Source organism: Cetorhinus maximus, chromosome 1 (assembly GCF_964194155.1).
Source record: "Cetorhinus maximus chromosome 1, sCetMax3.hap1.1, whole genome shotgun sequence".
Taxonomy (NCBI): domain Eukaryota; kingdom Metazoa; phylum Chordata; class Chondrichthyes; order Lamniformes; family Cetorhinidae; genus Cetorhinus; species Cetorhinus maximus.
Window position 1 is genome coordinate 185,083,814 of NC_135879.1, and position 20,232 is coordinate 185,104,045.

At 39.6% G+C, this 20,232-nt stretch overlaps 1 protein-coding gene across 5 annotated transcripts in view; it reads right to left on the reverse strand.

The window, feature by feature from the left end:
- Nucleotides 1–604: 604 nt before the first annotated feature.
- Nucleotides 605–20,232, reverse strand: part of npr3 (natriuretic peptide receptor 3) — a 123,766-nt gene continuing 104,138 nt past the window's right edge. Inside the window, exons 6-9 of one of the 5 annotated variants that reach the window (XM_078550751.1) lie at nt 18,579–18,708; nt 18,085–18,169; nt 6,672–6,727; nt 605–3,508 (exon numbers count right to left, since the gene is read on the reverse strand). In XM_078550751.1, coding sequence (XP_078406877.1) covers nt 3,420–3,508; nt 6,672–6,727; nt 18,085–18,169; nt 18,579–18,708 — 360 coding nt within the window. In that variant the 3' untranslated portion in view covers nt 605–3,419. Of the gene's footprint in view, nt 3,509–3,912; nt 4,775–5,504; nt 6,728–18,084; nt 18,170–18,569; nt 18,709–20,232 lie in introns of those variants that run through there. The other 4 variants (XM_078550742.1, XM_078550778.1, XM_078550769.1 and 1 more) reach the window with 4 other exon arrangements.

Genomic DNA, 20,232 nt, shown 5'->3' on the forward strand with positions numbered 1-20,232 from the left:
AAGAACATAAGAAATAAGAACAGGAGTAGACCATTCGGCCCCTCGAGCCTGCTCCGCCATTTAATAAGATCATGGCTGATCTTCTTGTGTTTCGATTTCCACATTCCCATCTAACCCCAATAACCTCTGATTCACTTACCTAACAATAATCTATCTATCTCTGCCTTAAAAATATTCAATGACCCCACCTCCACCACCTTCTGAGGCAGAGAATTCCAAAGTCGCACAACCCTCTGAGAGAAAAAAATTCTCATCTCTGTCCTAAAAAAGCGACCCCAAATTTTAAAACAGTGCCCCCTAGTTCTGGACTCACCCACAAGAGGAAACATCCTTTCAACATCCACCTTGTCAAGGCCCTTCAGGATCTTGTATACTTCAATCAAATCACCCCTCATTCTTCTAAACTCCAGTGGAAACAAGCCCAGTCTGTCCAGCCTTTCCTCATAAGACAATCCACTTATTCCAGGTATCAATCTCATAAACCTCCTTTGAACTGCCTCCAATGCATTTACATCTTTCCTTAAATAAGGAGACCAAAACTGCACACAGTATTCGAGGTGCAGTCTCACCAATACCCCGTCTATCTGAAGCATAATATCCTTACTTTTATGTTCAATCCCTCTCGTAATAAAGGATAGCATTCACTGATAATAGCCATTTTGGTATAGTGGCAGGAGTGGAAGCAAACCTGATTGGAGAGATTCAAAAATAGGGCAGAATTTTACGACAGTGAGATTTTACGTTCCCGCTGTCGTCAATGGGATTTATAATGGCTCGTCGCATTTTATGGGCCCATCTCCACTGAAATAGGGCTGTAACATTCTGCCCATAGAGTTCTAGGAAAGTTGGGCATGCATTTGGGAGGCAACCGCACATTGAAGGACTTTGAAAAAGAAAAGGAAATTGGAGATGGGCAGCTATTTGCGAGGATGGCAGCAATTTTGAAGGAGAGTTGGATAGTGCTTGAAGACCAAGAACCATTAACAATATTAGCTAACATGGGAGCCAGGAAGGGAAGTTTGCATTGTTGGCACTTGAGTGTGAATAAGATCAAGGAGGGGGGGGAAGTATATCTCATGGACATGATGATCTCAGAGAGGGCATGAGGAGAGAAACTAGAGGAAGAGAACAGCTCCATCAGAATGAATGATTGAATTCTGGACAAAATGTATGTGAAGTGCAGCCTTTCATTTCTACACAGGCGCATCAAGGGAAATGCTGTCCAACATTCTGAAATGTTTTAGGAGTTCAATATAAATAGCAATAGCAATCTTATTCCGGAGGTTGTCAAAACTAGTGCAGTGTGTTTTCTAGAAACAAGTAGTAGTGGATATAGAATACTCAGCCCTTGAATTGCATTTTGCCCCTTGGCAAATCAGCGGAAACACAACAACAAAGCTCCACATGTACGCTGACGACACCCAACACTACTTCACCACCAGCTCTCTCGACCGTTCAACTACCTCTGATTTGTGACATTTTTATATAACATCCAATACTAGATTATTGGATGAGCAGAAATTTCCCCCCATTAAATACATGGAAGGCTGAAGCATTATCTTCTGCGCTCACCATAAACTCTGTTTCCTAGCCTCCACCTCCATCCCTCTTCCTAATCACTTTCTGAAGCTGAATAAGACTGTTCACAACCTTGGTGTCCTAGTTCACCTTGAGCTGAGTTTTCAACTTCATATCCTCACCAAGATCACCTACTTGCATCTCTGTAACATCATCCCTCTTGCATCAACTCAACTGTTGCTTATTCATGGGTTTTTTACCTCTAGACTTGATTGTTCCAATGCTCTCCTGGCTGGCCTCCCATCTTGCATCATCTGTAAACTCGAGCTCATCCAAAACTACGCTGCCTGTATCCTAACTCATATCAAGTTCCATTCATCCATCACATCTGTGCTTTAAGGACAGGGTAGTCACTGAGACGTTGTTTACCTCAGCTGAGGAAACTGGAACATGGGGGCACAGGTTCAGGATAAGAGGGCTATCATTTAAGATTGAGAGGAGAAGAAATTTCTTCAGTCAAAGGCTTGTGAATCTTTACAATTCTCTACCCCAGCTGTGGATACTGAATCGTTGAGTATATTCAAAGCTAAGATAGAGGGATCTTTGGTCTCTCAAGGAATCAAGAGATATGAGGAGTGGACAGAAAAGTGGAGTTATGGCAGAAGGTCAGTCAAGCTTCTATTAAATGGTGGGGCAGGCTTGAGGGACTATATAGTCTACTCCTGCTCCTATTTCTTAAGCAATATAAGAAACATGAGCAGAAGTAGGTCATATGGCCCCTCAAGACTACTTTGCCATTCAATAAGATCATAGCTGAACTTCTACATAAATCCACACCCTACTCCCATATCTCTTGATTTCCTTAGTGCCCAAGAAACTATCAATCTCAGTCAGGAATATATTCATCAACTGAGCTTCAACAGCACTTTGGATTTGAGAATTCTAAAGATTCACAACCCTCTGAGCCCCTTGAACTACTGTATAATTTTGTACTCTTTAACTAAGGAAGAATATACTTGCCTTAGTGAAGGGTTCAACAAAGTTCACTAGATGGATTACTGGAATGAGAGGGTTGACCTAGAGGCGAATGAGTAGAATATTATATTCTCCGAATTTTAGAAGAATAAGAGGTAATCTTAATGAAATGCATACATTTCTTCAAGGGCTAGAGAGGCTAAATGCTGAGAGGCTACTTCCCCTAGTTGGAGATCCTAGAACTACGTTTGATAGTCCCAAGATAAGGCATCAGAAATTTAAGATTCAGATTTAAATAATTTAATTCTGAAACTTACGTCAGTGATCATAGATACATCAAAAACCAGTTTTTGTATAGTGTACTATTGATCTGCTACATGTCACTGACAATGGCTGCATTTCAGACAAGACTCAGGGAATTTCTAATTTATTAAAGGAATTGAAATGGAATTTTAGAAATAGGAGAACTTTAGTGTTTACCAAAACTCAGCGAGATGACACTCCAGAATGTTAAGCGATAGAACGATGATGTAGGCAAAATCTCCCTTGGGAAAGGGCAGAACCAAGATGTGAGTTCAGAAAATCTTTTGATATTGTTCAAAGATCTTTTGGTTCAACCTAACATTGTGAGATATATTTAAGGTGCTACCTGGGGGCAAAGTTTCTTTGGTGTAATGCAGTTGGTATGATATTTTGGAAAGTAGGAATCCACAGCAAATCTTAATGCATGGGAATTTTGAAACTTCTCTCAGGCAAATATTCCACATGAAAGTTAAATACTTATGAAAGCTGTAAGTCATGGGCAAGTTTGACCAGGACGAGGCCTGGAGGCAATGGAACACTCCATCTCAGCTTGAGGAAGAACTGGCAGGAACTGTCCCGCCCTGCAGACGTGCACCTCCTGTTGACCAATTACAGTGCTGACATTAATGGTGGCTATGGAGTAGATTGTGACCCAGATCATCCCGTGCTCTCAGCTGAAGGAGGCATAGCAGTGGGTGGCAGCAGTGGGGACCTAAGGGGATAAAATGGGAAGCATTTACTGCAAGTGACAAATATTGTAAATAGTACATTTCTACTAGAAAGTGGGTCACCAGTAAGGAAGTTAAAAAAATGATGACAAGATTGTTAATTTCTGTATAACATGTAGCTGTAAGTTAGCAAAGACAAAACAGCATTCTCATTCATGCAGTTAAAAGTGATTTATGTAGATAACACCAATGACATAGCTACCCCTGAGTACACAATCGGAACAGGTAAACCTGCAGTGGTGTTTAAATATTACTTGACCAGGTGCATTACAGCAATCATTTAGCTAAAGAGTTTACAAACACAGCAGCTACAGCATGCTAAGCATTTTTCAGACAATAGTGTGTGCATCATGTACGTCATTACACAGAATTACACAGACAAAGGAGCAAAGGTTTTCACTTATACATTATTTTATTGCCAATATCTGCTTTGCTTTAATATTCTGTGGAGAATATACCACGTATTGGTTTACAGAAAATAAAATAGTTTACAAAGACATTTACACTTCATTAAGTTCCATCAACACCGAAAATGGAACAATACAGCGTATAGGTAATCTAAAATTGACCAACACATCTTGAATGAATATATAACACAATAGTAATTTTAAAAAAACTCTATCTACAGTTATGAATATTAAATTCTACACAACTTTTAAATAAATATCACATTATATGCAGATATTTCTACTTAGGCCAGTATATTATTGTTATACTCTATGGCACCTTGCATTTGCACTTAAAACATCCATGCCTATCAGCACTCAAATAATTTCTTTTTTCCCAGTATTCTCAAATTGCTAAACTTTAATACACATTCTTTCCATTTTTAATTACATATTAAAAACAGCAGCTCACAATCTGAACATTGACAGCACCAGCAAATGCACAATTGTCCATTTCATAGCAACAGTTGCTAACATTGTTTCTAGTGGTACATGCTAGAAGTGACAAAAATATATAAAAACTCATAAAATCTTTACTTCAGTAAATAAACTGTTTTTCTTCTGAATTCAGATGCAAGGCTCTTTCATTTCAAAACAATGATTTCATTTGAAGAGAGCCTGATGCGAGCGTTCATACCTAATTTGCAATTCAACTTCAGTACTCCACATTTAGTTCAAATACATTTAAGAAGGGCATTTTTTTCTGTTTGGTTTTTTTGGTTAATGAGTTTCCATTTTTTAAAAGCCGGTTTTGATTCTGTTGGAGTTGAGTTGAAGGTTATGTGATAAACTCGCAGGCATTATCTGATGGCATAATCCATTACAAAATCCATCAGACATTTGCTAAAAACACTCAAGTCAGATGTACACTATTTACACTTGCACAAAGTGTATTCCTTGGGCAAACACAGTATCATTTGCTTTTAGAAACACATAAATGAACTAAATGAGCAAAATGAACCACTGTACTGTGGAAGTAAATGTTTATATACAGCTCACAACACATATTAAAATGTTACAACTTGCTCAAATCTTCCTGCTGCAGTTAGAATCTATTGAGGACATTACAAAGCACAATTAACTCATAATCTTCAACAACTTTTCCACTGTGACAAGTATATATAAATATATATATATATAAATTTGTCAACATATGTAACCAATTTCCCTGTTTTCCACAATAAGAACTTTGCAGGATTTATATTCTCATTGCCCACTAACATACTAATACTAGCATCTAAATAAATCACCTTGCATAATAATAGAATATTATGTTCAAGAACCTTTCTAAAACAGGCATGAAAGGCTCATCTGACCTAGCATTGTGCAAGAGTTTCCATATTATTTAATATGTACAAAATATTGTTTAGCATACTGTTGAAAATACTAGGAATTACTTAATATTTTTCTTATTATAATCTAAAAATATTGACTTATTTGCTGTATACCCCTTTAAAACAGTATTCCCAAATTATTCAAAGGTATATAATGTTTATTGTCAAAGTTGAATTGTACAGTCCATATAGGTTAGTATGAGATGTATGACTAAATCCTAACACTGCACCATCATTTTCAAAATAATAGTGATTACAATCCTTGGTAAATAAAGCCAACAACTATTGTGTAAAAAAAATGATCCTTAGCTGCCAGTGATTTAGCCACTGCTTTCAGTCTTACAAACATGACAGAGCAATAAAGCTTACTGGGTTAATAATGGTACAGCACCTTGAGCCAGTTTGTACATTAAAAGCACTATATAAATGCAAGTTATTGTTGCCATTTATTTATTACTGAAGCTTTTACAATCATGTCAGATAAACCAAGTTACTTTTATGACACAACAATCAGCAGCCCAGTTCCAGTGAGCATTCTCTGGCATACGCAATAACTGCAAAGTATGAATTGCAGTGCTTTATGTATAAAATAGGAAACATATATTCACACAGATGAATGCACTGAAGAATTTTTTTCAAGCTGTAGAGAGATAAAATTTCTGTCATCTATATTACTGTATGAATGCTTAATGCTTGTCCCAAATACTCTTTCTGCTATTTTGCTGAAGACATAGACCTACTTGAAATAAACAGGCTAACACCTCGGTTGTAACTGTCAACCCAGAAATTTGAGTGCATTAAGCATTCTTACAACAACATCTCCAAAAGTAATTTTTACCCTATAGAAGCTTTGAAGCTAACACTATTTTAAAATTTACATCTGTGATGTATGAATTGTGAATTTAAGAACCTTACTAAGATATATTGACTTGGTTCTAAGATCAATTTTATTCAATAAATTTTAAAGATGGATACTGAACACTTCCCATGTAACATATATTGCGGTAAACAACCGCCTAAGAAATATTTTTGTTTGAAGATTTCCTTTAGTTGCCAGTGCAAGGCATTGCTGGCCTCTATGAAACAAGCTGAATCACATTTTATCATCTTCACTGAGATGAATCTTCCAGTACAGTGGTGCAGTGTAATAAGTGAATCTTTCCTGAGTTTTCAAAAACAAAAAACTATGACAAATTAATAGCCTAGACTTCAAAAAAATGCATTTCTTATCAGCCTTTGTTTGCAGTGACACCTTTGGTAAATCCCCCTAAAAATTGAAAGTTTATAAAAAGGAAGATTCAGTTCTACAGCTTAAGCTGTCGACAGATTGGATCGGACAGAGTCTTCTCGCAAGTGGTGATGCTTACCATTGTCAGCTTCATGCAGTTGTGCACGTCTCTCAATGGTTATCCTGTATTTCTTCCTAGGAAAAAAAGATAATACCAAAAGGTTTATTTTAACCAATTCATTCCATATTTGAAAAAATATATAAAGATTCAGGGTCACAGGTGGAATGCTAAACTACTCTCTTTCAGATGTCGATGGGCCACCTGTTTGATTCTAGCACTAATTTTGTTTTTATTTCAGATATCCAGAGATCATGAAATTTTTAAAAACAATTTTTTGCAAAAAAAAGGTCCAAAACAAATGCCAAATTTTTAGGTCAAGTTTTGTATTATTTCTGATATGAACAAACAAACTAGGAGCAGGGGTAGACCACTCAGCCCCTCGAGCCTGCTCCGCCATTCAATAAGAATATGGCTCATCTGAAAGTAACCTCCTGCCTACCTCCAATAACCGTTCACCCCCTTGCTAATCAAGAACCTATCTAGCTCTACCTTAAAAATATTCAGACTTTGCTTCCACTGCCTTTTCAGGAAGAGAATTCCAAAGACTCACGACCCTCTGAGAGAAAGAATTTCTTCTGATCTCTGTCTTAAATAAGCAACCCTTTATTTTAAAATGGTGATCCCTAGTTCTAGATTCTCTCACAAGAGGGACATCCTTTCCACATCCACTCTGTCAAGACCCCTCAGCATCATAAAAGTTTTGGTTAAGTCACCTCTTGCTCTTCTAAACTCCAATGGACGAAAGCCTAGCCTTCCAACCTTTCCTCATAAGACAACCCACTGATTCCTGGTGTTAGCCTAGTAAACCATCTCAGAACTGTTTCTAACACATTTACATCTTTCCTTAAATAAGGAGACCAATGCTATACACAGTACTCCAGATGTGGCCCTACCAGTGCCCTATACAACTGAAGCATAACCTCACTACTTTTGTATTCAATTCCTCTTGCAGTAAATGATAATATTCTATTAGCTTTCCTAATTACTTGCTGTACCTGCATTCTAGCCTTCTGTGATTCATGCATTAGGACACCCAGATCCCTCGGAATCTTAAGAGCTCTGCAATCTCTCACCATTTGGATAATAAGCATATTTTTTATTCTTCCTGTCAATCACATTATACTCCATTTGCCAGGTCTTTGCCCACTCACTTAACCTATCTATGTCACTTTATAGCCTCCTTACAACCTCTTCACAACTTACTTTCCCATCTATCTTTGTGTTGACAGCAAATTTAGCAACCATTCCTTCAATCCCTTCATCCAAGTCATTTATATAAATTGTAAAATGTTGAAGCCCCAGCATTGATCACTGCAGCCCACCATTGGTTACATCCCACCAACCAGAAAAAGACCCATTTATGGCTACCCTCTGTTAGCTAGCCAATCTTCTATCCATGCCAATATGTCATCCCCTACATCATGAGTTTTTATTTGCTCAATAACTTTTGATGTAGCGCCTTGTCAAATGCCTTCTGGAAATCTAAGTACAGTACATCGACCGGTTCCCCTCTATCCACAGCACATGTGACTCTTTCAAAGAACTCCAATAAATTGGTTAAACATGATTTTCCTTTCACAAAACCATGATGAATCTGCCTGATTGCCATAAACATTTCTAGGTGCCCTGCCATAACATCTTTAATAATAGCTTCTAACATTTTCCCTATGTCAGATGTTAAGCGAACTGGCCTGTAGTTTCCTGTTTTTTGTCTCCCTCCCTTTTTGAATAAAGGAGTTACATTCTCTATTTTCCTATCTAATGGAACCTTCCTCGATGCAAGTGAATTTTGGAAAATTAAAACCAATGCATCAACTATTATTCTAGCCACTTCTTTTAAGACCCTAGGATGAGGTCCATGAGGGCTCAGGGACTTGTCAGCCTGCAGCTCCAACAATTTGCTCAGTACCATTTCCCCGGTGATCGTAATTTTCTTGAGTTCTTCCCTTCCTCCCTTTTATTTCCTGATTTACAGCTATTTCTGGAATGTTACTTGTCTCCTCTATAGTGAAGACCAAAACAAAATACCTGTTCAATTCATCTGCCATCTCCTTACTTTCCATTATTAATTACCCAGACTCACTTTCTGTAGGATCAACACTCACTTTGTTAACTCTTATCTTATTTAAATATCTATAGAAACTCTTGCTATCCACCTTTATATTTCCAGCTGGCTTTCTCTCATACTCTAATTTCTCCCTCCTTATTCACTTTTTTGTCATCCTTTGCTGTTCTTTATATTCTTTCCAATCTTCTGACCTGCCACTCATCTTTGTGCAATTAATTTCTTTAAGTTTAATACTGAAATATCCCTTTAATGTCCGCCACTGCATCTCTGTGGAATTATCCCTTAATCTCATTTGCCAGTTCACTCTAGATAGCTCTGCTTTCATGCCCTCAAAATTTGCCCTCATTTAAGGTTAAAATACAAGTCTTGGACCCACTCTTCTTTCCCTCAAAGTGAATGTAAAATTCAATCATGTTATGATTACTTCCAACTAGGGGTACCTTCACTATGATGTTATCAGTTAAACCCATATTGTTGCACTATACCAGGACTAGTATAGCCTGCTCTCTGATTGGCTCCAGAACATTCCAAAACAGTTCCAAAAAACTGCCCCAAAAACATTCTATGAACTCATCCATGCTACCTTTGCCTATCTGATTTTTTCAATCTATTTGTAGATGAAAATTCCCCATGATTATCTCTATATACCTTTTTTGACAAGCTCCCATGATCTCTTCCTTTATACTCTGCCCTACCACGCAGTTGCAATTAGGGGGCCACAAGTGACTTTTTGCCTTTATTGTTTCTCATCTCAATCCAAACTGCTTCTACATTCTGGTTTCCTGAACTTAGGTCATCCCTCTCTAATACCATCATTAATTAACAGAGCCACCCCACCCCCCAACCTTTTCCAAGCTTCCTATCCTTCTTAAATGTCACATACCTTTCAACATTCAAGGCCCAATCTATGTCATCCTGCAGCCATGTCCCTGTAATGGCTAGCAGATCATACTTATTTATTGGCATTTGCGCTATCAGTTCATGTGTTTTGTTTTGAATGCTATGTGCATTTAAATACAGAGCCTTTAGTTTTGTCCTTTTATTATTTTTGTAATATCTGGCCTTACCTGTCCATTTGCTCTTAGATTTGTACTCTCTGTCCCTTCCTGTCATGCTCTGCTTATCATTCCTCATATTAATACCTTTCTCCCTTGCCTGTCCCTATTTTTTCATTCACCACATCTTCCCAAATTTGATCTCTTGCCACCACTATTTTGTTGAAAGCCCTCTCCAACTCCCTTTATGCGGCTCACTAGAACATCAGTCCTAGCACGGTTCAGGACAATGATACAGCCCGCACTTTCCTCAATACTGGTGCCAGTGCCCAAAAACCGGAATCTACTGCTCCCACGCCAGTCTTTGAGTAATGCATTCATTTCTCTAATCTTATTTGCCCTATGCAAATTTGCACATGGCTCAGGTAAGAATCCAGAGATTATTACCTTTGAGATTCTGCTTCTTAACTTGGTGCCTAGCTCCTCATAGTGCTTATGCAGACCCTCCTCCCTTGTCCTGCCTATGCCATTGGGCAAAGAGACATGGAAGTGTGCCCAGCACTTAGTTTGGGTGCTCACTAGGAATTCCGGTTGGCACCCTGAAACAAATTCAGACATCATTTGGGCCATATTTATGGCTACTTTATCTATGGTTTACAGGAAAGAGTTTGTCGAGGTCCTGAACTCTTTTGCAGGTTTTGCTTATTCTAAGTGGTTTCACATGAAAATGATTCTGGGTTTGTCCTGAAGCTTCCAAATCAGGAAGGGGAACACCAGAAGCGGCAAGAAGAAGGTGCACACAACCTTACAACACATGCCTTTACAGAATTAAAACATCACATCTTATCTGGACAAGGGAGCTAGCTGTGTTTCAACAGGGAGGCAATTACAGTTCCAGTACAACTACAACAACGGCTTCTACCCGGCAATGTGGAAAACTGCCCAGGTATGTCCTGTACACAACAAGCAGGACAAATCCAACCCGGTTAATTACCACCTCATCAGTCTACTCTCCATCACTGAAGTGCTGGAAACGGTCATCAACACTGCTATCAAGCGGCACTTGCTTAGCAATAACCTGCTCATTGATGCTGAGTTTGGATTCCGCCAGGGTCATTTAGCTTCTGACCTCATTACAGCCTTGATTCAAACATAGACGAAAGAACTGAACTCCAGGAGTGGGGTGAGAGTGACTGTCCTTGATATCAAGGCCACATTTGACTGAGTGTGGCATCAAGGAGCCCTAGCAAAACTTGAATCAATGGAAATCAGGAGGAAAACTCTCCACTGTCTGGAGTCATACCTAGCACAAAGGAAGATGTTTGTGGTTGGAGGTCAATCGTCTCAGCTCCAGGGCATCACTGCAGGAGTTCCTCAGGGTAGTGTCCTAGGCCCAACCATCTTCAGCTGCTTCGTCAATGACCTCCTTTCATCATAAGGTCAGAAGTGGGGATGTTCGCTGATGATTGCACAATGTTCAGCACCATTCATGACTCCTCAGATACTGAAGCATTGACCAAATGCAGCAAGACCTGGACAAGATCCAGGCTTGGGCTGACAAGTGGCAAGTAACATTCACACCACACAAGTGCCAGACAATAACCATCACCAAGAAGAGAATCTAACCATTGCCCCTTGACATGCAATGGCATTATCTTCACTGAATCCCCCACTATCAACATCCAAGGGGTTACAATTCACCTGAAACTGAACTAGGCTAGCCATATAAATACTGTGGCTACAAGAGCAGGTGAGATGCTGGGAATCCTGCAAGTAACTCACCTCCTGACTCCCCAAAGCCTGTTGCCCCATCTACAAGACACAAATCAGGAGTGTGATGGAATACTCCCCACTTGCCTGGATGAATGCAGCTCCAACAACACTCAAGAAACTTGACACAATCCAGGACAAAGCAGCCCGCTTGATTGGCACCCCATCCACAAACATTCACTCCCTCCACCACCAACGCACAGTAGCAGCAGTGTCTACAAGATGCACAACAGAAAATCACCAAGACTCCTTCGACAGCACCTTCCAAACCCACGACTGCAACAATCTAAAAGGACAAGGGCAGCAGATAGATGGGAACACCACCAGCTAGAAGTTCCCCTCCAAGTCACTCGCCATCCTGACTTGGAAATATATCACTGTTCCTTCATTGCCACTGGGTCAAAATTATGGAACTCCCTTCCTAACAGCACTGTGGGTGTACCCACAGCACAAAGACTGCAGTGGTTCAAGAAGGCAGCTCACCACCGCCTTCTCAAGGGCAATTAGAGATGGGCAATAAATGTTAGCCTAGCCAGCGGCGCCCACATCCTGTAATTGAATTTTAAAAATTTTACAAGTGCCGCTTGTTGGAGAGACTTGGAGACAAAAAACAAGGACATGTCCCCCGTACTGTCTCTGGCAGTAAAGGTCAGCATGGCACTTAACGTTTGTGTCTCTGGCTGCTTCCAAACTGTTTCCAGTGACATCAAAAACAGTTAGTTAGCTTGATGTGTGCAGGTCACTGATGAACTGTTGACGAGGTGACAATTGTTCATTAGCTTCCCTAAGGAAGCTGACAAACAGGAAGAGAGACAACTGGGATTTTCCTTTATTTCAAAGATATTTATACCCAGCAAACAATAATACTGTAGCACAAAGACTTATGAGGGCAATTTCAATAGTCGGAATTAACAAAAATTAGCCAAACAAATGACATCCATAATAACCACCTTTTGATGTTTTTCAAGCAACTAAAGAGACAATTTGACAGATATAAATTCAGGATGTATTAAGGCTGTAAAGTGCATATTTGTATATAACGATGGGAGTTAAAATTGAAAAAAGAATCTTGTTTTTTCCACCTGATATGCAGCGGAAAATATTCCCCTATAGCTTCTTCAATGATTGAGCATTTGAACGGAAGGATCCTTTGAATTCCATTTGTAAAGCTGCTGAAAAGTTTCTGAGTTCAAATTTGAATGCAGGTGTTTTGACCAGCTTTCTGGAATCAGCTTCAGACTGTTTGAGCCTAACATCTGTGCTACAAAATCTGAAGCTGCATTTAACTGAACCAGACAGTGAACTGTGCCTAAAATTGTAACAGGTCCATACTGGACAAATTGGGATAATTCTTAACAGATCCAAACTGGCTTCATTTCAGATCAATCTGAATTTGAAATGACTTCAGAGCACATTCCTGGACAAATATTTGACAGCGGTTGTTTCCGATGTGCTGGGTTTCTTTACTAGAATATTTCCAAAATCAACAAAGCATGCTACAGGACATTCTTAATTTATATAGATGTCTCAAATTATGTGTTTCTTTTTGCATTTTTTACATAATAGGGGTAATTTTCCAGTGTAGACTGGCAGCAGGGAACCTGCCACCAGCACATATCAAAAATGCTGCCTGTGATTTTGCTATATGGGATGGGTAAGGTTGCCCATCACAAGTGCACAGTTGGAAAATTACCCCTTGACGCTCAACAGAATACTCATTTGAACTCTTTAATGAAATGAAGTATTTATTGACATTTCAAATAAAGATTAATAAAAACCAGAAGAAAATTCCCCCTTTACCCTTCACTAAGAGCTCCCCTGATCGTAATGTGTCACAACATTGCTAAATGCTTTCATGAAGATTTGTTCGGTTCAATGTTCCTAACAGAATCCTAAGCACGTCCTTTTGGAAGGTGCTTATGATTTTTGCAGAAATACCAAATAGTCCAAAAAATCATTTATAACAGGCCTCTCTTCATCAAATCCTCCTTTAGATTGGATGCACCATGCCAGACCAGAGAGAAACGTTGCTAATCTGCTAATCTCAGCCCTCTGCTAAAATTGTTCTGTAACCAAATGCAGGAGATATATAAAAGTGATTCCTCATGGTTTTTCAAACGTGATATTTCCATCCCCATGAATTCCATGCAATATCCTACCAAAAATCCCAGCAAGGAAGTAGGAAAACTTTTTGTAGGAAAAATATATGGTAATTTTGTTAAGCATCCCTATGTAATTTCAGTATTTAATCTCTAACAACACACTGCTTTTAAGGTTGGTAGATTTTATGAACTAGAGCTCCTGGCATGAAGCTTAACATGCCAAGATTGTAAGTTTCAGACAGTAATAAGATCTGGCACATGCACCCAACATAGAAGGTTTCACATTGGAACTATGAATGGGAGCCATTTGGTTCGGGCTCCTCATTATAACTATTGTCAAGCTTCCAATGCAAAACGTGCTCCCCAATAGACAGCTCACCAATCTGGAGGTGAGAAATTGGGTGCCCAAAACCACTAGAGACTCCAAGCAGCAAAACAGTAGTAAATATTGAAGCTTGTAAGGTCTAAATCTGACAAGCAATTGCAGTTAAAAAAAGGGAAGAGGCAACTACAGGCCGGTCCGATTTATGTTAGTGGTGGAGAAAATTTTAGAGACAGTAATCTGGAACAAAATTAAATTGGAAAAGTATGGGTAATGAGTGAAAGTCAGCAGAAATTTGTTAAAGACAAATCATGCTTGACAAACTTTTTTTTCAATTCATTCATGGGATGTGGGTGTCGCTGGCTAAGCCAGCATTTATTGCCCATCTCAAATTGCCCTTGAGAAGGTGGTGGTGAGCTGCCTTCTTGAATTGCTGCAGTCAATGTGCTGCAGGTACACCCACAGTGCTGTTAGGGAGGGAGTTCCAGGGTTTTGACTCAGTGACAGTGAAGGAATGGTGATATATTTCCAAGTCGGGATAGTGAGTGGCTCGGTGCAGAACCTCCAGGTGATGGTGTTCCTATGTATCTGCTGCCTTTGTCTTTCTAGATGGCAGTGGTCATGGGTTTGAAAGGTGCTGCCTAAGGAGCCTTGGTGAATTGCTGCAGTGCATCTTGTAGATGGTACATTCTGCTGCCACTGTTCGTTGGTGGAGGGAATGAATGTTTTTCATGGATGGGATGCCAATCAAGCGGGCTGCTTTGTCCTGGATGCTGTCAAGCTTCTTGAGTGTTGTGGGAGCTGCACTCATCCAACAAGTGAAGAGTATTCTATCACACTCCTGACTTGTGCCTTGCAGAAGACAGACAGGCTTCAGGGAGTCAGGAGGTGAGTTACTCGCCACAGGATTCCTAGCCTTTGACCTGCTCTTGTAGCCGCAGTATTTATATGACTAGTCCAGTTCAGTTTCTGGCCAATGGTAACCCCCAGGATGTTGATAGTTGATTGAGTTCTTTGATAAAGTAGCAAAAAAAGTTAATGGAGGTAGTGCATTTGATTTTCTGTATATGGACTTTCAAAAGGTGTCTGACAAATTACCACTTATTGGACGTGTTAACAAAATTGAAGCTTATGGGATTAAAAGTTGTTTTTCAGACTAAAGGAAAGTACACCATGGTGTATCCCAGGGGTCATTATTAGGATTACTCTCTTTTTGATATATGTTAATAACCTGGAGGTAGGTATTCAGGGCATAAACTTATAGATGACACAAAACTTGGAAATGTACTAAACAGTGAGAAGGATTGTAACACACTTCAGGAGGACATAGTCAGACCGGTGAAATTGGTGGACACTTGGCAGTTGAAATTTAACACAGAGGAGCGTGAAGTGATGCATTTCGATGGGAAGAATGAAGAGAGGCAATATAATTAAATGATACAATTTTAAAAGGAGTTGCAGGAACTGAGAGAACTGGGGATATATGTACACATATCTTCAAAGGTGGCAGGAAAAGTTGAAAAGGCTGTTGAAAAAGCATATGGGATCCTTTGCTTTATTGATAGGCACTGAGTACAAAAGCGAGGAGGCTATGCTAAACCTTTCTCAATCACTAGTTGGGCCTCATTTAGAGTACTGTGTCCAATTTTAGGCATTGCACCTCAGCAAAGATGTCAAACCCTTGAAGAGGGTGCAAAAGAGGTTTACTGCAATGGTACCAAGTATGAGGGACTTCAGTTACATTGACAGACTAGAGAAGTTGGGGTTGTTCTCCTTAGAGCACATAAGGCTAAGAGGAGATTTGATAGAGATGCTCCATAAATGAAGGGCTTTAATAGTACATACAAACATACAAATTCAGAGTAGGAGTAGAGCCTTCGGCCTCTCGAGCCTGCTCCACAATTTGATAAGATCATGGTTGATCTGATTGTGGCCCCAACTCCACTTTCCAGCCTACCTCCAATACCATTTGATTCCTTTGTTAGTCAAGAATCTATCTACCTCTGCCTTAAAATTATTCAATGACCCAGTCTCCACCATTCTTTGAGGAAGAGAGTTCCAAAGACTCATGACTCTCTAAGAGAAAAAAATTCCTCCTCATCTCTGTCATAAGTCATAGAATACATAAGGGAAAACTGCTCCCAGTAACAGAAGGGTAAGTAACCAGAGGACACAGATTTAAGGTGATAGGTACAAGCACCGGAGGTGGCAAGAGGAAACATTTTTTTTACACAGTAAGTTGTTAGGACCTGGAATGCTCTTCCTGAAAGAGTAATGGAAGCAGGTTCAATAATAACTTTCAGAAGAGAAGGGAAAAGGTTTACTGGGCTACAGGAAAGAGCAGTAATGGAATTGGATCGACCAATCAAAAAACTAGGATAGGCAGGATGGGATGAAAGGCCTCCTTCTGCACAGTATCAAACTATGATTCTATGAAAGTGAAGTATAGGATCAGAATAGCCCACTGCAGTCCATCTGGCCAGTCAGAACATGTAAAAATACTGAACTATACGCCACCTCCCAGACACTTCAATGGCTTAATTCACCTAAAACCTTTGCAGTCAATGAATTCCTTATAGGGATCCTTTGGATACTTTGAAGAATCTAAATAGGCCTTCTTCTAAGAATAAAGGAACATACACTTCTAAGACAATTTTCAAACTTTCTGTTCTCAGAGGGTGAGATTGCCTGCAAAATCCAATAATTACACCTTTAATCTCTAACTTTTAAGCACATCTGGAGATCAAAGCATACCCTTACAACATCATTGTAGTTGTTGAACTTGTGGCTACTGTTCTATCTTAGTAAGTCCTCCAGACCACTCTTATTTGGAAAACAGGATTGGTAGTTTCTTTAACTCTGACTAAATTACACTAACCCCTATTTGAGGATATAATGTATTCAACCTCCTATTTTGAAATTCTACACTGAAAAAATATTCATGCCTTTGTGATAATTAAATCTTTCCCCCTGCACTTCCCCTTCTTGCCTTTCCTGTACTATTCAAGTTGCTGGGAAGTACATTACAATGCCAGCAGCATGAAATAGTGCAAGAAAGTCTGATTAGTTCAATCTAGAATAGCCTTTGGCAACTTTGTGGAGATGTATTCTAATAGTGTCCATTCATTAACTTCACCGAGACAGATTCGGCAGACAGATTTGGAGACCGCATTTAATTAAGGATTGCTGCACTAAATTAAACTTCCCTACATTTGCTGATTTGGTTTGGAGACATGGGCCCCTACTTCCTATAGACATGGTCGATTATATGACGCCTACGTTAATAAAGGAAGAAGAAAGACACAGAAAGCTTATGAAGTGGTGCTGAAAAATGGGAATAGGAAACCATTGCCTTTTGTGCTGCCCTTGTGTTGCACTTTTGCCCACAAATTATAGAACCCTGCCTCAGGCTGTAGCACTCTGACCTCCATCAGTAACACTGCATTCCATTGCAGTTTACCTTTAACCATTAACACTGGAGTGTGGTATCCACTGGGGAGACGAAATGATAACGTCAACCCAAGTCATTTTACTTCAAACACCAGTTCCTTGGAAGATGACAGGAAATGATCTTTAAAGGATGTTTCCATTTATTCCTTCTGCTAGTTTAGCTCAAAATAAAACAGACAAAATAACTTACTACAAAGAAAATAAAGTCCAGGGAGTGCTGTACAGTCCTCTATTGTAAACTTCATATATATTGTTATATATAGTGATAAATGCATGATTTCTAAAAGTATATCTTTACATTTATTTCAGAATCATCACATTTTTTACCTCAGCAGATGCCTGGCATGGCAACTGTTTGATGACATCACTGATTTGGAGGTTCCTATTGTATTCTACAGCAGTGTCATTCATTCATTCAAATTAGTCTAGAGGTACACCCAGAACCTTCTGCGCTCAGGAAAATACTATGCAGTTAGGGTCTCTATATTCATTGTCATAAGAAATATGACATTTAACAAAATGCCATGGCACAATTTCACCAACATAGTTTTTTAAAAAAAATACAAAGAGAGCAGCACTTTGGACCCAATGTGCTCCCTCCTTAAGCTGTCCTTGATCTTTAAGTAGAATAATAATTCTATGCATACATTTGTTAATAAAAGAAAATCAAATGTTTTGTTTTGCTTCCCTCCCCCAGGCTCCAGTCCCAAATGGCACTTCCTACCTGAACAAGTAAAATGCCAGCAGCAACGCACATCCCAACAATGAGCCGACTACAATGCCTGTGACTGCAGACTCTCCAAGCCCACCTATGCAGAACAAGACAAGTAGTTACTGTTCACATCAAATATTTGTTCAGATAAAATAATACTGCCATTGAAGAAATGCATTTCTCTAGTAACTATTCTTTGTTAACATATTAAGTAAGTAACATTTTTTCATAATTACTGGTTTTGGTTGATCCATTTCAAATGTTATTGCACTCTAATTTGAATTAAAAATGCTACTCTGCAATGAACATATCGTATGAACTCAACGCAAGTTAAAAACGTCACTGCAGATTGATTCCAGTCTGTCTGAGGTAATCTAATAGCACTCTTAAAACATGTTACGCTGAGATTCTGCTTTGAGAAAAAATGCATTGTACAATACAGTCCCCCAAATCATTATGAAATGGGAGAAAATGTTTAATGTTTGAAGAGAAATTACATGATTTACAGGTAGCAGTATGATCCTTTGTAAAACCACAGCTAGGTTCATCTGGAGGTGGCATTCCATTCGCCCAGGGAAGCCTCACATTTGGCCTGAGTTCAAAGGTTCCATTCAAGCCATAATAGTCAGCTATTACCTATAATCATAGAAACACAGAAACTTTAAGAATTTGGGTAATTAAAATTCCTTTCACTATGTTAAAATCTACATTTATGTCATGCATTTCGCCACATCTATGGTCTCCTACAATATCTTTTGTTTATTTTTCTCTCTGCTCATTTCAGTTTATTGCTTGAAATTTAGCTGAAAGACCACTTAATAATTTTCACTCCCACAAACAACCACAACAATTACTTGAAACAACTAATTTTTTTATCAGCTGTGACTCAGTTGGTTGCACTCTTGTCTCTGAGTCAGCAGGTTTCTAGGTTCAAGTCCCACTCCAGGACTTGAGCCCAAAAATCAAAGCTGACACTCCAGTACAGTGCTGAGGGAGTGTTGCATGGTCAGATGTGCCATCTTGCAGGTCAAATGTTAAATGGAGGATCTGTCTATCTTCTCAGGTGGATGCAAAGGATCCTGTGGCACTATTTCGAAGAAAAGCAGAGGAGTTAGCCCTGGTATCCTGGCTAATATTTCTCCCTCAATAAATATCACAAAAACAGATCACCTGGTTATTATCAGATAACTGTTTGTGAGAGTTTGCTGTAAGCAAATTGGCTGCTGCATTTCCGATATTACATCAAGAACTACACTTCAAAAGCACTTCGCTGGCTGTAAAGCACTTTGGGTTGTCATATGGTCATGAAAGGCGCTACATAAATGCAAGTCTTTCTTTTTTAAAACACACCATTGCTCACTGTGGCTGGTATGCAATGTTGGTGTGGGGAGAGAGGCTGGGATGGGGAAGGGTGTACATCGTGCTGAATGTGGTTAGAAAGAAGTTTAGGAAATAAATGAGCTAAGTGTTTTTAATTGATTTCTGGCAAATAAGTGCTTTCATTGACCTCTGAAAGAATAATCACAGACAATTACAAAGGTGGACATCATTTGACACATTGAACCTATGTCATTACTAGCTCTGCATCAGAGGCTCACAGGGCTGGATTTTCACTACCAAGGTGAATCAGGAGACATACTCACTCGGCAATCCCACTTCAGTTTAAAGTACCTAGTCACACACTTACACTCCGGGGAAAGCAAGTATTGGTTGGAGTTGGACCTGCCGACACCAGAAAAGGATCCTAGATGACCACTGGGGCAGTGAGTGCCAAGGTGGACTGGTTAGAAGGCCACCTTGGTTCTCTGACGCTTCGGCTAGGTTGTAATAAAAGCAGTAAGGCCCTCCATCCCTCACCCCTCGCACCCCCTAATCCCCAACCCACCTCCATGGCCCCTTATATGTTCCCATGGAAACCTTGAATTTAACTTACTTCAGCTGGTTTCCTGGCCCCCTGTAAACTTGGCAACTGCAGCAAAGCAAGGACAACGTCAGGGAAATGGCAAGGACCAGAAGTAGTTGAAATGCTTCCCCCTGGCACTGCAAGCTCTCCCCCCATCACCCTCCCCCATTAGATTGTTTCCCCAATCAACACCCCCTCTGACCCCTTATACTGTCCATGCCAACTCATGTCCCTTCCATGCCCATTCACCCAGTATG